General features: G+C 43.8%; 1 protein-coding gene and 1 pseudogene across 1 annotated transcript in view; one reads left to right on the top strand and one right to left on the bottom strand.

Moving 5' to 3' along the window:
* TESC (tescalcin) overlaps positions 1 to 22,334 on the top strand; it is a 35,876-nt gene that overhangs the window by 5,051 nt on the left and 8,491 nt on the right. The window contains exons 2-4 of the mRNA XM_034405956.3: positions 7,584 to 7,653; positions 16,814 to 16,894; positions 19,132 to 19,271. Of these exons, the coding sequence (XP_034261847.2) occupies positions 7,584 to 7,653; positions 16,814 to 16,894; positions 19,132 to 19,271 (291 nt within the window). The remainder of the gene's footprint in view (positions 1 to 7,583; positions 7,654 to 16,813; positions 16,895 to 19,131; positions 19,272 to 22,334) is intronic.
* Positions 13,969 to 14,693, bottom strand: LOC148111663 (uncharacterized; annotated as a pseudogene).

Genomic DNA, 22,334 nt, shown 5'->3' with positions numbered 1-22,334 from the left:
GTGTTTCCCCGAAAATAAGACCCTGTCTTATATTGTTTTGAACCCCAAAATAAGCACTTGGCCTTATTTTCGGGGAGGTCTTATTATTTTGGGGCGCGTGGAGCAAGATGGGGCTTCTCTTGCCATCTTACCTGATTTTCAGCTCTGCATTTAAATATTTTCGGGGAGGGCTTATTTTCGAGGGAAGGGAGGCTTATTTTAGCACATGCGCTCAAAAGTCCAATTGGGCTTATTATCAGGGGATGTCTTATTTTCGGGGAAACAGGATAGATAGATAGATAGATAGATAGATAGATAGATAGATAGATAGATAGATAGATAGATGATAGATGGATGGATGGATGGATGGATGGATGGATGGATGGATAGATAGAGACTTCCCTAAGAACAAATAGTTAATCAGATAATGTCTTTCTTACTCTAAATTAAACATAACATGAAATGTGAGTTTAGTTTTATGATTATTCACATGCGTTTATGTTGCTCAGGGATTTCTGCAAGATATGTTCTAGAATAATAAAAATAATCAAATTAAACTTTTCATGACTTGGGTATTCTTGAGCATATCTTACAGATACCCCTGAGCAACATAAAAAAGCATAAAACCAAGGCTTTTTTTAAAAAAAAAAGCCATTTTTTTACAGTTATCTTTAGTATCAGCAGTTAAAACTGAAGAGCAAATAAGAGCCTCCAAGTGCAAATATAAATGAAAGCTGCTTGAAATAAAATTGGTCTTCAAATGAATAAGGGCCATTCATCCATGTCAAAGAGAAAAATTTAAGAAAAAAAATCCCTCCCCCACTAAACTGGACAAGTTTATGCAGATAATTTACTCTGCAATTACTCTACAGCTGAGCTGCCATTTGAGGAATAACAGGAACTCCATAAAGATTCTCGGCGGTTTTGTGTAAGTGAAAAAGACATTATGTCAATATTTATGATGAACAGGCGTCATTCAAAAGGTCTATGTGGTTTTAGATAATTTGTATTTTCAAACAGTTATCATCAGCCAGGACCAAATTTAGTACAACGTATCTTTATTCCAGACCAGAGGTATTTGTATTTCCTAAACCCTTATAAATCATTAGTATTATTAATGCATTTACCAGTCACATTACCAATAATTTGCTGCTCGTTTATTAATCTGCCTTTTTTTCTCTCAACACCTGTTTGCCTATGCTAATTATTTTACAAAACAGCCTGACCTGGATAAAACAGAATGAAAACCGTATGTTATTTTTAAAATATCATTTGAAACACGACCCTTTCACAGAAGCAGATTATAAATCCATAACTTCGTTGTAAATGAAGAATAAATCTATCCTAAAACCACAAAAGACAGAAGGCCATTAGATATCGTGGCTCTCAACATTCTCCAAATATTCAGACTTAAAGTTCCTTGGAACTACTAAACTTTTAGAGTTGATTTTGTACCAACCATCCTCCTGAATCATGACCTGTCTTTACAGGTAAACGATGAGAATGTGGGGTGATTTTTAAAAAACAAAAACAAAAACCCATAACTCTTAAAAGGAAAAGCTATAGTGAAAAAGTATCATTAGAGTAAATATTCACCTATTAATCGTACAGATGGTAATGCAGCAGACTAAAACAAAAATGAAAGATTCACAAACTCAGGCTCAGATTTCGTGTTAGAACAGAATAGAATAACAGTGTTGGAAGGGACCTTGGAGGTCTTCTAGTCCAACCCCCTGCTTAACCAGGAAACCCTACACCACATCAGTTTTCCAACATCTTCTTAAAAACTTCCAGTGTTGGAGCATCCACAACTTCTGGAGGCAAGTTGTTCCACTGATTAATTGTTCTCACTGTCAGGAAATTCCTCCTTAGTTCTAGGTTGCTTCTCTCCTTGATTAGCTTCCACCCATTGCTTCTTGTCCTGCCTTCAGGTGCTTTGGAGAAGAGCTTGACTCCCTCTTCTTTGGGGCAGCCCCTGAGATATTGGAAGACTGCTATTATGTCTCCCCTAGTCCTTCTTTTCATCAGACTAGACATACCCAATTCCTACAACCCATTCTTCGTTATGTTTTAGCCTCCAGTCCCCTAATCATCTTCGTTGCTCTTCTCTGCACTCTTTCTGGAGTCTCAACATCTTTTTTACATCGTGGCGACCAAAACTCAATGCAATATTCCAAGTGGTATAATTCCAAGGCATTATAAAGTGGTATTAACACTTGACGTGATCTCAATTCTATCTCTCTGTTGATGCAGCCTAGAACTGGGTTGGCTTTTTTGGCAGCTGCTGCACACGGCTGGCTCCTATTTAAATGATTGTCCACTAGGACTCCAAGATCCCACACACAGTTACTTCTATTGACCAAGGTCCCACATATACGGTGCCTGTGCATTTTGTTTTTCTTCCCTAAATGTAGAACCTTCCTTTTTTCACTGTTGAATTTCATTTTGTTAGATAGCGCCCAATGTTGAAGTCTATCAAGATCCTTCTGTATCTTAAGCCTATGTTCTACAGCTTTGGATAGAAAAATCTTCATTTCATAAGTGAATGATCCTATTTTGCAGAAAAAGTGCCCCATTTCTAATTGCGGCTGGCGGGTTATTCTCAAATTCCAAGTTAGCTGCTAATGGAAGAATTTTCTTTCAAAGGTGGGGCTCCCTGCATCCTAATTGCAACCTCCCCCCCACACCCAACCATCCTCGAAAGGAGGAAGGAAGCCCATTTCCTTCTCTTAATTACCAGAAGAAACTTCAGCTCCCTTATAAAAACAAAATCTTCATATTTTCCTCCCATTTTTGTTCCCGTTCAGTTGGGAGGAAAGGGAGTTGGTAGGGATGATTCTAGCACAGTGCTTCCCGAAGTAGATCCTTCGTTAGCCAAAACAACTTATAGAACGTAAAATAATAGGATTGGAAGGAACCTCAGAGGTCTTCTAGTCCAACCCCAAGCAGGAGAACTTATACCATTCTGGACTAATGATTGTCCAGTCTCTGCTTAAAAGCCTCCAGTGATGGAACACAGTTTATCACTGCACAGCAGTGGCCAAAATTGTGGAAACCTTTTGGGAAAATATTTTCGGGGAGGGCTTATTTTCGGGGGGAGGATTATTTTAGCGCATGCGCTCAAAAGCCCGGTTGGGCTTATTATCAGGGGATGTCTTATTTTTGGGGAAACAGGGTATTATTATTATTATTATTATTATTACTTACTTTATTCATTAAACATGAAACTCAGTCAACTGAACATTCAAAAATGTATCGCAAATACTATTGACTGGAGCTAATGATTGATACGGGTTGCTGCCAGCGTCCTAGGTATCAACCAAGTATCTTCTTAAAAAGTACGATGTTCCAAGTAGCACATTTTTTTTGCAATTCCGCTGGTGTTATTACAGGAAGCTGCAATTTGTTGATGTATCTTATAAAATTCTTGGACATGGTACCAAGTGCCTCGATGACAATGGGTATCACTGTTACATGTTTCATCCATAGCTGTGTAGTTTCGATGGCCAGGTCGCGATATTTCATGATTTTTTTCCAGTTCTTTTTCTTTGACTCTGGCATCTCCTGGTACCCCGATGTCAATAAACTGTACGCTTCAACCCTCGACAACTGTGATATCTGGTGCGTTGTGTTCCAAATGACGATCTGTCTGTATTCGAAAGTCCCACAAGAACTTCACTGTCTCATTTTCGATAACTTTTCCACTTCGTGCTCCCATGACTTTTCAGAGACAGGAAAGTTGTATTTTTTACATAATGACCAGTGGACTAATTTAGCAACTCGGTCGTGTCTAGCTTTGTAATCAGTTTGCGCGATTTTGCTGCGCTCACATATTAAGTGTGAAAACAGTTTCAACTTTGTCGTTGCAAAGTCGGCAGTTTGGATTGTCAGTGGGTTTTTGTATCTTCGCTTTCATGGCATTAGTTTGTAGCGCTTGTTCTATTATTATTATCTCTTTTTATTCATTAAACGTGAAACTCAGTCAACTGAACATTTAAAAATGTATCACTATTATTATTGTTATTGTTATTAGGGTGCACCGCTCCCATAGCAGCCAAATAGCAGGACCGAATTCCCGAACGAAGATATATTTTATATTCCTATTGCTTTGAGATATGACAATACAAAAGGAGAGACATTCAGAACCTCTTGGTGCAAACTGGATGCCTTTGGTGCACCCCCGAAATAAAAAAAATTAGCCCCCGTGTGTCAGGCTTCGAGGTCGTCTCAAATAAATTGCATTTCAAACAAAGTCTTTGAAGGAAAACTCCTATTTATTAAGCACGACATTCTGCACCCGGCTCCATCGAAGCTAACACTGACTTCCAGCCCCAAAACCCTCCCTTTCCATTCCCCACTCTCCTGCACTCATTGGCCATCTTCCAAGTCACTCTACCCCTAATCTACTGCTCCAGCTCAAAGGAATTTCCCCCCTCCCATCCCATCTCCTAGGGGATGTTATCTCCAGGGAAAATAAGTAGGTGAAAAGTCAAACGTCCCTTTCCAGACGCCTTCGCTTCTCCTTCTTATGTCAGCACTAGAGTAAATGCAGCTTGAAGTGCTGACATCGTGCTAATTTAAGCAAGCATTCAAATGAAATAGCAGTTTGGCCTGGCGCTAATGCAGAAATCTCCAAACTTGGCAACTTTAAGACTTGTAGACTTCAACTTCCAGAGTTCCCCTGATTGGCTGGGTAATTCTGGGAGTCGAAGTCTGCAAGACTTAAAAGCAGTGGTGACATCCAAATTTTTTTACTACTGGTTCTGTGGGCATGGCTTGGGCATGGCTTGGTGGGCGTCACAGGGGAAGGATACTGCAAAATCTCCATTCCCACCCCACTCTTGGGGGAAGGATATTGCAAAATCCCCATTCCCTCCCCACTCCTGGGGGAAGGATATTGCAAAATCTCCATTCCCTCCCCACTCTGGAGCCAGCCGGAGGTGATATTTGCCGGTTCGCCAAACTACTCAAAATTTCCGCTACCCGTTCTCCAGAACCTGTCAGAACCTGCTGGATTTCACCCCTGCTTAAAAGTTGCCAAGTTTGGAGAGCCCAGCACTAAAAGGACCAATCCAAGTTAGCCAGGCCATTGCTGATCTGAGAACAGTGGCCGATTCCCCTTTGCAGTAAATAATTTCAATTCGATCCTGTCAATTGTCTTGTCACTTCCTTCTTCAGAAGAAGAGCAGATGGTAAGAATACCAAGAAGGCTGGGGGTGGGTGGGGGGAAATACAGTTGGCTTTGTTCTCCCTGGTGGGAGCAAAGCAGTCCTCCCTCGCCTTCCTGGTTGATTTTGATTTTTCACATATTGTCAGATGCAAAAGAACCCCCCCAAAAAAACAGACATTGAGCTTCAGTTAAGTTGATTTTATCCTCATGCCTATACACAATCTAATCAGCTAAGGGTCGGCGCTAAATTGCCGCTCGATAAGAGTCAACGGAATTCAAGAGAGGTTGGATTTAAATCATATGTGGGAACGTTAGGATTCTAGGTTGATTGCTCACTTGACTCTGTTGTCCCCAATTCGGGTCTGAGCCTGGTGCTGAAGCCAATGATGGACGTCAGACACGAGGTGCAGATTTTCTGATTGCTTTTTATTGGCGTACTCCAAGGAAAAGGGCTCCTGGCCAAAATGCCAAGAACCAAGAACCAAGGGTTAAGAAAGCTTTATACGTTTTCACTAAAAGAAAAGGCGGGACAAGGCATGAAATATCATTTAATAAACATTTTAGTAATAATTCTACAATTTGTTCTATTGGTCTCTAGCTGTCCCTATTCCTAAACCTTGGCTAATGAATGCCCCAGGAGTTATCTAATACACATTTTTATTGGCTGCAGGCCATCTATATTCCTAATTTTTAGCTGAGGCCTGCAAGTTGTCTAACTCTTGTTACTTTTATCAGCTTTCTAACTACCCAGAATTGTTACAAGATTTACACATGCATATTTCCTGTAGATAAGCATTCTTTGTTCTTGCTAGACGCACTCCCCAATCACAGGCTTCCTGATTTACTTTCAAGTGTTGTGCCACGACCTGGCTTTATTTTAGCAGACAGCCCATCAACTCCTTCCCGAACTCCCCCTGTGCTTCTCCTATTCATATCCCCTTTCGCCTGAAATCCACCTGTAGTTCTCCAAAACAATGCACACAGTTTGGGCTTGCAGCTGTCTACATTGATCTGGGAGATGGTTGGCCCACAAGCCTTAGGATAAAGGAACATCTGAACAGTCTCCTCTTCATTTCCTAGGCCAGTGTTACCAGCACCAGCTCATGAGGTTCCTCTGGGTTCCTTGTAAAGAAGTTAGCATAAGTCAGTGTTTTTCAAACTTGGGAAACTTGCAGGGGTCAGCAACCTGCAGCTCTGGAGCCGCATGTGGCTCTTTCACCTCTCTGCTGCAGCTCCCTGTCATTCAAAATATGCATCACAACCAGTGGTGAAATTCAAAAATTTTCCCTACCGGTTCTGTGGCCGTGGCTTGGTGGGTCATGTGACTGGGTGGGCGTGGTCAACTTAAAAAAAAACTTTTAAAAGCATTTTTTTACTACTGGATCGGGCAAATAGGTAGTAAAAAATGTGTCTAAGAAGTTCTTTTAAAAAAGGTTCCGACGATCAGCTGTGACAATCAGCTGTGCCGCACGGTCGTCGTAACCTTTTTTTTTTATTTTTTAAAAGCTTTTTTTTTTTTTACTACTCCGGTTTGGGCAAACTGATAGCATTTTTTACTACCGGTTCGGGCAAACTGGCCCAAACCCCTGGTCACAACCGCCAATGTGCGACACAATTTATTGAGCTTTTCAACCCCCCGGAAGGCCAGCCATGGATAAACCCAAGAAAAGAAAAGTTTCAGAAGAAAACAGAACGTTTAATTCAACTGCATATGCTACTTTTGTGGCCGCTCAAGAAATAGTCAGGCACAGGAAGGGTTTTGTGGCTCCCGGTGTTTTCTTTTCTGTGGGAAATGAGTCCAAATGTCTCTTTGAGTGTTTAAGGTTGCAGACCCCTGGCTTAGTGAATAGAGGAGATATTATATATAGGAATGTGTATTTCAGTCTTAAAAGTGTCTACTGCAATAATATGGCAACTGTGCCAAGAACATTTAAAAGGCCAGTATTTATAAAAGCAAATTCTTGGAAAAGCCAAAAATAGAGAAATCGCTTTAATGACATCGAAGAACATAACTAGGTATTAGCAAACAAATTTCACTGGCTGGACGTTTTCCCTTCAGCTGCAGTTTGCCGAGTAGAAATTTTAAAAAGTTTGTGATGTGTTTTTCCCAAACTGCTTTTAACCCACCCACCCCCACCTTTTTTTTTTTTTTAATTTGATTTATATGCCGCCCTTCTCCGGAGACTCAGGGCGGCTTACAAGGCGTTAAGCAATAGCCTTCATACTTTTGTATATTTTATACAAAGTCAGCTTATTGCCCCCACAAACTGGGTCCTCAATTTACCTACCTTAGAAAGGATGGAAGGCTGAGTCAACCTTGAGCCTGGTGAGATTCGAACCTGCAGAAATTGCAGGCAGCTGTGTTAATAACAGGGTGCATTAAACCACTGTACTACCAAGGCTCCTCCTCACCTTGTTTGTCTTGTCTCTGTAGTCACTACGGATCAAATTGAGAACCTACACCGGCGATTTAAGCAGCTGAGCGGAGACCAGCTAACCATCCGGTAAGTCCCTCTGCCTTCTTTTAAACCCTGGTTAGTATCAGCCTTCCCTAACACTACACAGGATACAGAACAACAGAATTGGAAGGGACTTTGGAGGTCTTCTTGTCCAGGGGTCAGCAACCTGTGGCTCTGGAGCCGCATGTGGCTCTTTCATCCCTCGGCTGCGGCTCCCTGTTGCTGGCCGGCTCCCCAATTGATAGGGCTTTCGGTAGGACAGGTAGAGGAAAAAGGATGCTGCACTAGGAGGAGATTCTACGGTGGAGGAACCGACTTCCAGTTGGCAGAGGAAAAAGGACGCCGCGCTAGGAGGAGACTATGATGGGGGAACTGGACTTCCGGTTGCCTCCAGAATTGAATGGGGGCTTCCGGTTAGGATCTTTGTGGCTCTTTGAGTGTTTAAGGTTGCCCACCCCTGCTCTAGTCCAGCCTCCTGCTCAAGCAGGAGATCCTATACCCGTGATGGCGAACCTATGGCACGGGTGCCACAGGTGGCACGCCGAGCCATATTGGTGGGCACGCAAGTGTTGCCCTAGCTCAGCTCCAGTGCGCACCAGCCAACTGATTTTCAGGCCTTCCGGTCCCACCGGAAGTCGGGAAACTGGCTGTTTCCGGCCTCCAGAAGGCCTCCAGGGAGATGGGGAAGGCTGTTTTTGCCCTCCCCAGGCTCCTAGAAAGCCTCTGGAGCCTGGGGAGGGGGAAGAACGGGCCTACTGGGTCCACCGTGCCATCGCGTGCCAAAAGCAGGGGGAAGTGTGTGTGGGGGGGTCACGTGCGCATGTGCGGGAGAGCAGGGCGCTTTGAATTATGGATGAGGGCACCCGCACCCGCGATCCCCCACTTTTGGCACGCGACGGCAAAAAGGTTAGCCATCACTGTCCTATACCATTTCAGACAGGTGGCTGTCCAGTTTCTTCTTAAAAACCCCCAGTGATGGAGCGCCCACAACTTCTAGTGGCAAGAAGTTCCACTGGTTAATTGTCCTCCCTGTTAGGAAGTTTCTCCTTAATTCCAGGTTGCCTCTCTCCTTGATTAATTTCCATCCATTGTTTCTTGTCTTGCCCTGTCCAGTGCTTTGGAAAATCAGTTGAGCCTCTCTTTGTTGTGGCAGCCCCTCAAATTTTGGGAAACTGCTAAACCTCCTCATTTCTAGTTCTCTTCAAATATCTTAGGGTCTCCTGCTTGTGCAGGGGGTTGGACTAGATGACCTACAAGGTCCCTTCCAACTCAACTGTAAAGCGCCTTGGTGGCGCAGCAGACTAAAGTGCTGTTAAGTAGCACCAGCTGCCTGCAATTACTGCAAGTTCGAATCTCACCAGGCTCAAGGTTGACTCAGCCTTCCATCCTTCCGAGGTAGGTAAAATGAGGACCCGGATTGTGGGGGCAATAAGCTGACTTTGTATAAAAAAGAACACCGTTTATGGGGGGCCTGAAAGCCCTACTAAGCAGGTATATACAAAAGTATGAAGGCTATTGCTTAACGCATTGTAAGCCGCCCTGAGTCTCTGGAGAAAGGCGGCATATAAATTGAACTAATGAATAAATAAATAAACTCTGCTAATCTGTAACAGGCTGCAACTTGGGGGCTCAAACATTTAAAAGTTCCAGATTTGGGTCTCCCAGCATCCTCAGACAGGCTTGGGGAAAAATCAGGAGATTTCTAATAACCCTTTTCAGACTGCACATTTTTTTTTTTTTCAAATACCTGAATTTTGTCCAATGCAACAAAACAGCTAAACTGATGTCAGATTTCAACTGGGGCATTCTGGTTTGAAACTTATTATTATTTATTTATTATTTATTTATCATATTTCTATGCTGCCCACTCTCCGAGGACTCTGGGCGGTTTACAACAATCGACAGTATACTCAATAGCATATTGCCCCCCAACAATCTGGGTCCTCATTTTACCCACCTCGGAAGGATGGAAGGCTGAGTCAACCCTGAGCCGGTGAGATTTGATCCGCTGATCTGCTGAACTAGCAGTCAGCTGAAGTAGCTGCAGTACTGCACTCTAACCACTGCGCCACCTCGGCTCACTTGGGTGGGCTAATTCTAGTTTGGGGGGCGGGGGGGGGGCGGGGAGCTTTTATAAGAGAGTTTCAGCTGTTGTGAATGCAGAGATGGCTTACAGCCATTCATTTAGGGACCGTTCGAAGTTACCATCCCACTGGAAAAAAAAAGTGACTTAGGATCAATGGTGAAATCTAAATTTTTTTTCCTTTCCGGTTCTGTGGGCGTGGCTTGATGCACGTGGCTTGGGGGAAATCATGTGACTGGGTGGGCGTGGCTATGTAGTCATGTGACTGGGGGAGTCAAAAGACAGAAACTCACTTTAACAATGTCCTGCTGGAGCAGGGGGTTGGACTAGATGACCTCTAGGTTCCTTCCAGCCCTGGATTGATTACTGTGCTCTTTCAAGGTATCCTCTGAAGCTGCGTCTAGTGCCAGGTTTGGGGTCCTTTCTTCCTCTCCTTTTTCCCTCCCTTTCTTTCTTTTTCTTTCTTTTGTTCTCTTTCTTTCTTCCCTCCCTCCCTTCCTCCTTTTCTTTCTTCCTTCCTTCCTTCCTTCCTTCCTTCCTTCCTTCCTTCCTTCCTTCCTTCCTTCCTTCCTTCTCTCTCTCTCTCTCTCTCTTTCTCCTTCCTCCTTCTCCTCCTCCTCCTCTCCTCCTCCTTTTCCTCTTCTTCGTCTGCAAAAACAGTCTTCCTCCAATAGGTAGTAAAAAATGCTTTAAAAAGTAAAAAAAAAAAAAGTCCTGAGGATTGCACGGCACAGCTAATTGTCCCAGCTGATTGTTGGAATCTTTTAAAAAAAAAATTTAAAGCATTTTTTTACTATCTATTGCTCAAATGGGTAGTAAAAAAATGCTTTAAAAAAGTAAAAAAAAAAAGTTCAGACGATCAGCTGTGCCACCCCAACTTTGGAACTTTTTTTTTTTTTTTACTTTTTAAAGCATTTTTACTACCAGTTCGGCGAACCAGTCACATTTGTTACTACCAGTTCGGGCGAATCGGTCTGAACCAGTAGCATTTTATCCCTGCTTATGATCCTTTTTCACACTTACGACCGTTGCCACATCCCCATGGTGACAAGATCCAAATTTGGACACTTGGCAACCGACTCACATTTACGTCGGTTGCAGTGGTGATCCCTTTTTGTGACCTTCTCACACACAGACAAAGTCAATGGGGAACCCAGATTTCGCTTAACAACCGTGTTACAACTGCTGTGAGTCACTTAGCAACTGCGGCTAAGGAAGGTCACAAAACGGGTCAAAACTCACTTAACCGTTGTCTCGCTTAGCCACAGAAATTTTGGGGCTCAATTGTTGTCGTAAGCAAGCCAAGGACTACCTGTATTATTATTATTATTATTATTGTCCGATTTATCATTCCGATATCTAAGGCAGCCTGCTTGCCAACAGTCCTTGGGTGGATTCCAAAGGATTATAAAAAATTAATAGCGGCACAGTACAAACCGTGAGTGCCGAAGGACCATGCTGAGACTGTGGGGGAGGAGAGGCAGACAAAGACAATTATTGGAGCCTCTAAGCAACACATTCACACATTGTCCTGCGTGGGGCCCGTGGGGAGAGTTAACTCCCGAAGAGTCTCTTAAAAGAGCTTCTGGTTAGGTCCACGCAGAACAGCCTTGCGTAGGTGCTATCTTTCACCCTGCCTGTTTGCATGTAGGTATAGACACATCAAAGGGACACAGTGGCTCAGTGGCTAAGATGCTGAGCTTGTCGATCAAAAGGTCGGCAGTTCAAAACCACGTAAAAAAATGCAAGTAGAAAAATAGGGACCACCTTTGGTGGGAAGGGAACAGCGTTCCGGGCGCCTTCGGCATTGAGTCATGCCGGCCACGTGACCACGGAGACGTCTTTGGACAGCGCTGGCTCTTCGGCTTTGAAACGGAGATGAGCACTACCTCCTGTTTTTCTACTTGCATTTTTTTTTTACGTGCTTTCAAACTGCTAGGTTGGCAGAAGCTGGGACAAGTCCCGGGAGCTCACCCCGTTACGCGGCACTAGGGATTTGAACCGTTGAACTGCCGACCTTTCGATCGACAAGTTCAGCGTCTTAGCCCCTAAGCTTCTAAAGCCAATCAAATACATAAATAAAAATGCCATCCAAGTCCTGGCACCCTGGCATAGACAGCCAGTTCCGCTGGTCCGAGCAGCCTTTAAACCACCCTCTGAACAAGAGGCACCTCGGGATTGATCATCATCAAGTCACAGTTTCTCTGTTTTGAGCAGCTGGTGGTCAGGTCAGATAATGGCTCGATAATAAATAGGCAGCTCCGGTCTCTGTTTTCTGGCTAATGAGATTTTGCTCTCACAGGGAGCGTGTTCTTTGAAAGGAAAATAGTTCTAATATTGTCAAGGCGATGGTTTTCCCAGTTGCAATGTACGGCTGTGAAAGTTGGGCCATAAGGAAGGCTGAGAAGGCCAAAGAATGGAGGCCTTTGAACTCTGGTGCTGGAGAAGACTCCTGCGAGTCCCTTGGACTGCAAGGCGATCCAACCGGTCAGTCCTAGAGGACATCAACCCTGACTGCTCTTTAGAAGGCCAGATCCTGAAGATGAAACTCAAATCCTTTGGCCACCTAATGAGAAGGAAGGACTCCCTGGAGAAGAGCCAAATGCTGGGAACGATGGAGGGCAAAAGAAGAAGGGGACAATGGCAGAGAAGGAGGTGGCTGGATGGAGTCCCTGAAGCAGTCGGCGTGAGCTTCAATGGACTCCAGAGGATGGTAGAGGACAGGAAGGCCTGGAGGAACGTTGTCCATGGGGTCGCGATGGGTCAGACACGACTTCACAACTAACAACAATAAGAAGTTCTAATATAAACTCCAGATTTCACTCCGGAAACGGATCCTGAGCTATGCCAAAACGGGCGAGAAGCTTTTCATCCTGACCTGGTTGCAGAGGACATCGTTCTCACCAACGGAAGACGGACCTGGGCCTCTTGTGCAGGCAAAGTAATCCACAGGGAAAGGGACTAGATGGAACGGCGGGAATATCATTCGAGAGAGAAGCCGCCTAGAACTAAGGAGAAATTTCGGAGGGAATAATTGATCAGTGGAATGACTTTTCTGCAGAAATTGTGGGTGCTCCATCACGGGAGGCTTTTAAGAAGAGACTGGACAGCCAACTTGTCTGGAATGGTGTAGGGCAGGGGTCAGCAACCTGTGGCTCTGGAGCCGCATGTGGCTCTTTCAACCCTCTACTGCGGCTCCCTGTCGCTCAAAATATGAGTCACAACCGCCAATGTGCGACACCCGCCGGCACACGATCTATTGAGCTTTTCAACCTCTGGTAGGCCAACCATGGATAAATCCAAGAGAAGAAAAATTTCAGAAGGAAACAGAAGGTTTAATTCAACTACATTTGCTAGTTTTGTGGCCGCTCAAGAAATAGTCAGGCACGGGAAGGGTTTTTGTGGCTCCCGGTGTTTTCTTTTCTGTGGGAAACGGGTCCAAATGGCTCTTTGAGTGTTTAAGGTTGCCAAACCCTGGTGTAGGGGGTTGGACTAGAAGACCTCCAAGGTCCCATCCAATTCTGTTATTCTGTTGTTATTATTAAGTAATAGATGGAAGCTTATCAGAGAGATCCCACTTAGAAGTAAGGAGAAATTTCCTGACAGTAAGAACAATTAACCAGTGGAATGCCTTGCCTCCACCACCTGAGGTTTTCAAGAAGAGATTAGACAGCCGTTTGTCCAGAATAGTGTACGGAGAAGACCTCCAAGGTCCCTTCCATCTGTTATTCCATGTTTTGTGTTCCAGGGAATTATTCTGAGAAATTCGGGTGTGAGCTGCAGATGCAGAAAAATCTACTGTTTCAAGGCAACGGAGCTTTAAAAATCCGGGGATGAGATAATTGTTAGAGAAATGGTAAATGCATGATCTAATCAGTCACAGTATCTAATGAAATGGGCAGAATATTGAATTAAGCGTGTTGAGCTTCCGCCGATTCGGACTTCGGCGTCTTTTTCTCATCTCTGTCACTTTACATCTCTCAGACCCCGCCAAGAACATCCACCGTCCTTGCCTCAGGAGAAATACAGCTGCCGTGTTAGGAAAAAGGGGGGTTTCCCAGTTAGAAGGATTTCTTGTCCAATGTACTGAACGGATGAGCATAGATTACAACATGTCAGAGAAACCCGTTTCAGCCAGCACCAATATATACAGAGTTTCAGTTCCATTTACAAAGCAGCAATGAAAAAGAGAGGAAAAAATGTTATAAAATATGTTGAAAGAGTACACAGAGAGAGAGAGAGAAAGAGGGAGGGAGGGAGGGGGAGAGACAGAGGATTCATGGGGTGAGAAGGGATGGATGGATGGATGGATAGATAGATGATGGGTAGATAGATAGATAGATAGATAGATAGATAGATAGATAGATAGGATGGATGGAGATAATGGATGGATGGATGGATGGATAGATAGATGATAGATGGGTGGATGGATAGATAGATAGATAGATAGATAGATAGATAGATAGATAGATAGATAGATAGATAGATATGGGATAGATGGATGGATGGAGATGATGGATGGATGGATGGATGGATGGATGGATGGATGGATAGATAGATAGATATGGGATAGATGGATGGATGGAGATGATGGATGGATGGAGATGATGGATGGATGGATGGATGGATGGATGGATGGATAGATAGATATGGGATAGATGGATGGATGGAGATGATGGATGGATGGAGATGATGGATGGATGGATAGATAGATATGGGATAGATAGATATGGGATAGATGGATGGATGGATGGATGGAGATGATGGATGGATAGATAGATAGATAGATAGATAGATAGATAGATATGGGATAGATGGATGGATGGATGGATGGATGAATGGAGATGATGGATGGATGGAGATGATAGATGGATGGATGGATGGATGGATGGATGGATGGATGGATGGATGGATAGATATGGGATGGATGGATGGATGGATGGATAGTTGGAGATGAGAGATAGAGGGATAGCCAGATTTGCTTAACAACAGTGTGATTCATTTATTGACCATGATGATTTCCTTAATGACTGCAACAAATTAAGGTTGTAAAATCTTCCTTTCTCTCCCTCTCTCCCTCCCTCCCTCTTTCTTTCTCTCTCTCTCTCTCTCATCTCTCTCTCTATCCATCTCTCATCTCTCTCTCTCATCTCTCTCGTCTCTTTCTCAGTTTAAAATGTGTAGCTATATCTTGCCAGCATTCCCTTTTGCCCTTGGGTTCAAAAGCAATGGAGCAGTGGGGGGGAAATGGGGGGCCCCTCCCAGCTTTGCCAGTTCTTCCTTTTCTCTCCTGCCGTTCCTTCCTTCCTTCCTCTGCCGGCTTCATTAGGGCCGCCTCTGCTGTGCAAAACCTCAGGGCTGACATTTCCACAGGACATGCAAATTGCAGGTTCATGACACATTCCCTGGGGGCTGCTGGTGATGAGAGAGAGGGGGGGGGCTTCTACAGATTGAATTTGCCAGGACAAGAGGGGAGAGAGACAGCTACAGTAACAGTAACAAGAGTTGGAGGGGACCTTGGAGGTCATCTAGTCCAACCCCCTGCTCACGCAGGAAACCTGTACTAGGGATTCGAACCGCCGAACTGCCGACCTCCTTTCTGATCGACAAGCTCAGCGTCTTAGCCACTGAGCCACCCAGTCAGGCTTTAGACACCCAAATTTCATTTCTCCAGAATTTTTCCAGGCCTCAAGGAAGAACCATAGGAGGAATAAACTAAAACTGGGAAGGAAAAAAAAAAACAAACAAACCCAAAAGAAGAAAAAAAATCCCATTTTGTGGATATTGGCAAGGTGTTGTGTTAGCAGCGAAGCTAAGCATAAGATTTCACCCTCCACCCAGCAACACAAACACACAAACACACCTCCAATCATCCGACACTTTTTGTCCCTCGGAGGTCGAAACAAAGCGGAAAGAATTTTGGGGTGGGGTGCAGAATCGACCCCCCCACCCCACCCAATAACTTATTGGAGGGGAGGGCTGAGGATTCATGGCCACCACAGGAAATCAATCTCCACTACAAAGCTACAAAACAAACATTAAATGTTGCCTGGAATTAGAATGTAGTAGCTGGTTGAGCCAACACACTTAATTCTAAAGTGTCAGATCAAACGACACCCTTGCCGTGTTCGCCTGTCGTGATGTGGCCAGCACAGCGTTGGATGGAGCTTAAAGTGGACCAGGTAGCACAAGCAGCTGGAATTATGGGTGGGTTTACTAGGCTGAGTTGTAAAAAGACCTGATCTGATCCTAATCCTAGTTTAACACAGTGCTGTATTTCTCAATGGACTTCCAACTCCCAGAATTCATGGCTGGCTAGGGAATTCTGGGAGTTGAAGTCCACACATCCTCAAGCTGCTTCAGCCATCAATAAGCCTGTCTGTCTGTCTGTCTATCTATCTATCTATCTATCTATCTATCTATCTATCTATCTATCATCCGTCCACCCATCTCTCTCTCTCTCTCATCTCTCTCTCTCTCTCATCTCTCTCTCATCTCTGTTTCTCTATCCATCTACCATCTTTCTCTCTCATCTCTCTCCCTCTTTCATCTCTCTCTCTCACCTCTTTCTCATCTCTCTCTCGTCTCTCATCTCTCTCTCTCTCTCTCTCTTTATCCAGCTATCCATCCATCCATCCATCCATCCATCCATCCATCCATCATATCTATCTATCTATCTATCTATCTATCTATCTATCTATCTATCTATCTAATATAGCCCATCTCATCAAAAGCAATCTTCCTTCCTTCCTTCCTTCCTCCTTTCCTTCCTTCCTTCCTTTCATATCTATCTATCTATCTATCTATCTATCTATCTATCTATCTATCTATCTATCTATCTATCATCTTTCTGTCATATCTCTCTCTCTCTCTCTCTCTCTCTCTCTCTCTCTCTCTCTCTCTCTCTCTCTCTCTCTCTCTCTCTCTCTCCTCTCTCTCTCTCTCTTAGTGCTGAATCCTGGGTACTTAAAAGCAGGCAGTTTACTCATTTTTAAAAATTTATTAAATTTATACGCCACCCATCTCGTGGTTCGAGGCGGTAATCGGGAGGAAGCTAGACTCTTCATTTTGTCTTAACCAACTTTCTTCCTCTCTCTCTCTTTCTCTCTCTCTGTTTTACAGCAAGGAGAACTTCGATCGTGTACCTGACTTGGAATTCAACCCAATTCGGTCGAAAATTATCCAAGCCTTTTTTGACAAGAGGTAAGCAGGAGGGGGAACTCGCTCTGCATCCATTTATAGGGTTTTTTTTTTTTTACAAATCAGAAAAACAGACCTCTAAATATAGCCAGGATGAGTTTCAAGATCCATAGAATCCTAGGGCTGAGAGGAACCTTAGAGGTCTTCTAGTCCAGCCCCCTACTCAAGCAGGAGACCCTAAACCACCCCAGTCAAATGGCTCTCCAGTCTCTTCTTGAAAACCTCCAGTGATGGAGCCCCCACATCCAGTTCAGGGAGTCCTCGATTAGTGACCATAACGGGGATCGGCAATTGGAGCATTAAGTGAGACCACAAATGTGATTAGGATTCTAGTTCTTCTTTGCTTCGCTTTACTGACCTGCAAAAGTCATAAATGCAAGGACCGATCACAAGGGTTATTTGCGATGGTGAGCCATGGTGGCTCAGTGGTTAGAATGCAGTATTGCAAGCTAACTCACTGCTGGCTGCCAGGAGTTTGATCCTGACCGGCTCAAGGTTGACTCAGCTTTCCATCCTTCCGAGGTCACTAAAATGAGGACCCAGATTGTTGGGGGCAATAGGCTGACTCTTAAAGATGACTTACAACTCTCTAAGTGGTGTGGTTTACACCACTTAGAGAGGGCTGAAAAAGCACTATGAAGTGGTATATAAATCTAAGTGCTATTGCTATTGCTATTGCTATTGCTCTTCCTTTCCTTTCCTTTCCTTTCCTTTCCTTTCCTTTCCTTTCCTTTCCTTTCCTTTCCTTTCCTTTTCCTTCCTTCCTTCCTTCCTTCCTTCCTTCCTTCCTTCCTTCCTTCCTTCCTTCCTTCCATGGTGCACAGTAGTTAGAAAGCAATATTGCAGGCTAACTCTGCCATCTGCCAGCAGTTCGATTCTCACCAGCTCAAGGTTGACTCAGCCTTCCATCCTTCCGAGGTGGGTAAAATGAGGACCCAGATTGTTGGGGGCAAGAGGGTGACTCTGTAAACCGCTTAGAGAGGGCTGTAAAAGCACTGTGAAGCGGTATCTAAGTCTAAGGGCTATTTATCCTGGTTGTAACCGCAAGCAATCATCAAATGAAGCAGCCACTAAACAAGGACGAGCTGTAACACCCTGTGGCATTTCTCAGCTGTTATTATATTTCTCCATCCCCGTCGCGTTCCCATTTCTAAGCCATCTTCCTGCGATTGAATTTGTATAGCACCTTTAATCTGATTACTGACTTAATCCAACGCCTGCATTTGAGCAGCGGAGTGAGTCATAAGCTAGGGATAAGTTAGGTGTGTGTTTGTGTGTCTTGCTAAAGAAAGAAAAAAAACTAGCTGAGCTGAACATATGACCTGTATACAATCGCTTGTTCTTTTCTTCTGATTTTATTCCCTTGAAGGTGTGGGAAAGATATTAGACGGAACTCACCAAACGAAATACATGTTCCAAAAAACCCAGAATACAAGCGTAAGGTGTAAGCCAGTGGCACGTACCTCTACGGTCCTTGACTTATGACTGCAATTGAGCCCCAAATGCCGGTGGCTAACCCAGACGCTTGTTAAGTGCATTTTGCCCCCCCATCTTATGAAATTTCCCGCCACCGTTGTTAAGCGAATCGGTGCAGTTGTTAAGGCTGTTAAGTTAATCCGTCTTCCCCGCCATGGATGCTGCTCTCCAGAAGGTCGCAACTGGGACATTGCAGTCGTCATAAATCTGAGTCCGTTGTCAAAGGCCTCCAAATTCACACGCTTGGCGACTGTTTCGTATTTATGACGGTCGCAGTGCGTTCCAGAATCGTGCCATCCCCTTTTGCGACCGTCAGATTCGATGGGGGGGAAAAAGAGTTTCACTTGGCATCCGTGTTACTCAGATTCACAGAGTTGGAAGGGACCTTGGAGGTCATCTAATCCAACCCCCTGCCCAAGCAGGAGACGCTACATCTGCCACTACCAAGGATCGAACTCACAACCTCCTGATTGTGAGGCTAAGAGCTCTACCCTCTAGGCCAGCGCAGTTAAACTTAACAACTGGGCAGTGATTCATTGAACAACTGTCATAAAATGGGGGCAAAACTCGCTCAACAAGAGTCTCACTTAGCAAACATAAACTTTGGCCTCCATTATGGCCATAAGACGAGGATTACCTGTATGCCCTTCGAATTAGCCATCTCCCTGCTATATTTGCAGCTAAGATTTTACAAGCTCGCTTGGCATCCGGAGGAAGCGATCGCGGTCAGCAAAGCAGGCCCTGAATTTCTTCTCCGCTCACAGGAATCTGCGGGGAGCCTCGGAGGGTTTTGTGGACGAGATCAACTTCGAGGATTTTCTGACCATCATGTCCAACTTCCGCCCCATCGAGTTGAATATGGACGAAGAGCAGCTGGACCGGTTCAGGAAGCAGAAGTTGAAATGTAAATGGAGGGCCCTCTTTTTAACCCGGCGTCAGGGGTGGGCTGCTGTGGGGGGGGCGTTTGCAGGGGTTCGGGAGAACCTCGAGCTAAGATTCTGTGCAGTTCGGAGAATCCCGAACAGTAGAATTCAACGTAGTTACTGCTCTGGGGTAGAAGCTGTTTTTCAGCCTATTTGTCCTTGTTTTTATTGCCCTGTACCGTCTGCCAGATGGTAATAGTTCAAAAAAAAAAAAAAAAAGGTGCCCAGGATAAGATGGATCTTTAAGAACGTTTTGAACTTTCTTAAGGCAGCAGGAGATATAAAGCTCTTCCAAGGAGGGTTCCGTCGAACTTTGGAAAAAACAGATAAAATAATCGTCATTAATCATTATTTGTTCATCTTATTCTTTAACTTCCATTTGCTAATTAGTTGTTCGGGTCTGCTCTTTTGCCATTTCCTTCCTTTGTTTTAATACAACCTTTCCTTTTCTTCCCTTTTCTCTCCTCTTCTGTTTCTTTCTACTTTCTTCATTCCTCCTCTTCTTCCCTTTTCTATTTTCTCTCCTCTTTCCCCTCTCCTCTCTTCTTCCTCCCTTTCTTACCCTCTCTTCTTTCCCCTTCTTTCTTCCTCTCCTTTTCCCATTCTTTTCTTCTCACCTCCCAACTCCCCTCCTTCCCCCTCTCTACTCCTCTCCCCTTTTCCACTCCCTTGTTGTTTCCTTTTTCAATTCAGTTTGAGATGGCATTTGAGCAGCCCCGATTTCTTTTTACATACATCTTCATTTCAAATTTCTTTTTTTTTACTTTATAATTATATCTCTTCTAACATTCCTATACATCTGCTGGGCCCTTTTGACCAGTGCTGCAATGTGAGTGCTCCCAGGTCAGATCGTCTTTTAGGATAACACCCAGCAACGTAAAACTTTCCAAGCAACTTGAGTGATTTTTGTTAATTCCAAAGTATCTTATTTATTTATTTATTTTATTAATTTTATTTCTATACTGCCCTTCTCCCGAAGGACTCAGGGCAGTGTACAGCCTGATTAAAAGCACAAAGACAGACAAAATTTAAAAATAATTAAAATTATTAAATAATTGGCTCAATTATAAAACCCCCAAATTTAAAATCCCATATTTAAAACCAATTTAAATCTTTACATTGATAGCCCGGCCTGGCGGAACAACAAGGTTTTGAGGGCACAGCGAAATACACGGAGATCGGAGATCTTATGCAGTTATCTTATTTATCTTATAAATTATTTTTAACTTATAAATTATTTTAACTCTATTTTTAACTGTAATGTTATGTATAGATGTTTTTATTTTGGCTGTTCACCGCCCTGAGTCCGAAAGGAGAAGGGCGGTATAGAAATTTGAATAATAAATAAATAAATAAATCTTATCTTGAGGCAGTTAAGGATTTTTAAAATGGCAATCCATCCATCGAACTTTGGAAAAAACAGATAAAATAATTGTATTAGCTCTGTCACACAAACCATCTCTGGTAATGGAGGTCCAAGTGACGTCCGTTCATTTTTCAAGCATCTGCCACAGATGTTGCTCTTGAGAGTCCCTCCATCCTGCCAAAAATTGGTCCAATCCAGAAGGCTAAAAGGAACATTTCCGCCCAATTTTTCTCCCCAAAAGTTAGCGCTGACACAGACACCCCCTTCCTGCATTTGGGAGAAAAGCTGTGTTAGTCCCCAGTATCCAAAAATCTGGAGGGGTTAATTAGCAGACTAACGGATTTTTTTTTTTAATTAAAAGGCATTAGCGTTTCTGAGCTGCAGATTCAAATGCACCTTTCCCCACCCACCCCCATAAAATGTGTTAATCCGAAAAGGCGCTAACAGATGTTTGCTACTGAATGTAGAAATTCAGTTGCGGCCAACGCCAGCTGATCATGAATATTTCTGCCTAAAATCTCGCACTCCCTTACCTAACCCCCCCCGTCCCCCCTTTTCAGAGTTGTAGAGATCACAGGATTGCGTTATAAATCTTGCAACAGAGAAAACGTGTAGCGTCCCTGACAATCCTGTGCACCCTGGTCATAACCTTGGGGACGATAATGTTCTACCAAAATGTCTCTGGAGATTCTCCGTCATCCAGGTCAAAGGTGCTTTTTTTTTTTCAAGAGGCAACTGGACTCTCTGGGTTTTTTTTTTTCTTTGAAGACGTTTCGCTTCTCATCCAAGAAGCTTCTTCAGCTCTGACCGGATGGTGGGGGAATGGAAGGATTTATACTCCTTTGCAGACAGCCGGTCATTGGCATCCTTTGAGAGGGTCGTTGAGGCCGCTTGGAGGTTTATCTGTGTCCTCAGTTGTCCCAAAGGTGTTTTTTCAAGACTTTCTGGTTGCTTTCTTTTGAAGACGTTTCACTTCTCATCCAAGAAGCTTCTTCAGCTCCGATTCTACCGAGATGTACTAAATCAACCAAGATGTACTTGGTAGAACTTTTGATTCTAGTCCAAGATGGACTAAAATTTGCATTATGGGTTTCAACCAGTGGTGAAATTCATTTTTTTTTTTTACTACCGGTTCTGTGGGCGTGGCTTGGTGGGCGTGGCAGGGGAAGGATACTGCAAAATCCCCATTCCCTCCCCACTCCTGGGAGAAGGATATTTATTTATTTATTTATTTATTTATTTATTTATTTATTTATTTATTTATTTATTTATTTATTTATTTATGCATGCCGCCTTTCTCCCAAAGGACTCAGGGCGGTGTACAGCCATACCAAAACGAACATATATCCATAAAATTTAAAAACAATTTAAAATATATTAAAATGTGGCCCTTATATTAAAAACTACAAGCACCCAATTAAAATTCATTTTCTAAGCCAGCCTGGCCTGTTGAAACAAAAGGGTCTTAAGGGCACGACGAAAGGTACATAGGTCGGGGATCCTGCGAATCTCTGGGGGCAATTCATTCCAGAGGGCAGGTGCCCCCACAGAGAAGGCTCTCCCCCTGGGTGTCGCCAGTCGACATTATTATTATTTTTTTTAATTTGATTTATATGCCGCCCTTCTCCGAAGACTCAGGGCGGCTTACAAGGCGTTAAGCAATAGCCTTCATCCTTTT

Source organism: Pantherophis guttatus, chromosome 17, assembly GCF_059756535.1.
Source record: "Pantherophis guttatus breed Tessera chromosome 17, ASM5975653v1, whole genome shotgun sequence".
In the NCBI taxonomy this organism is placed as follows: domain Eukaryota; kingdom Metazoa; phylum Chordata; class Lepidosauria; order Squamata; family Colubridae; genus Pantherophis; species Pantherophis guttatus.
Note: the sequence above shows the minus strand (reverse complement) of the source record. Positions and strands in the feature narration are given on the sequence as shown.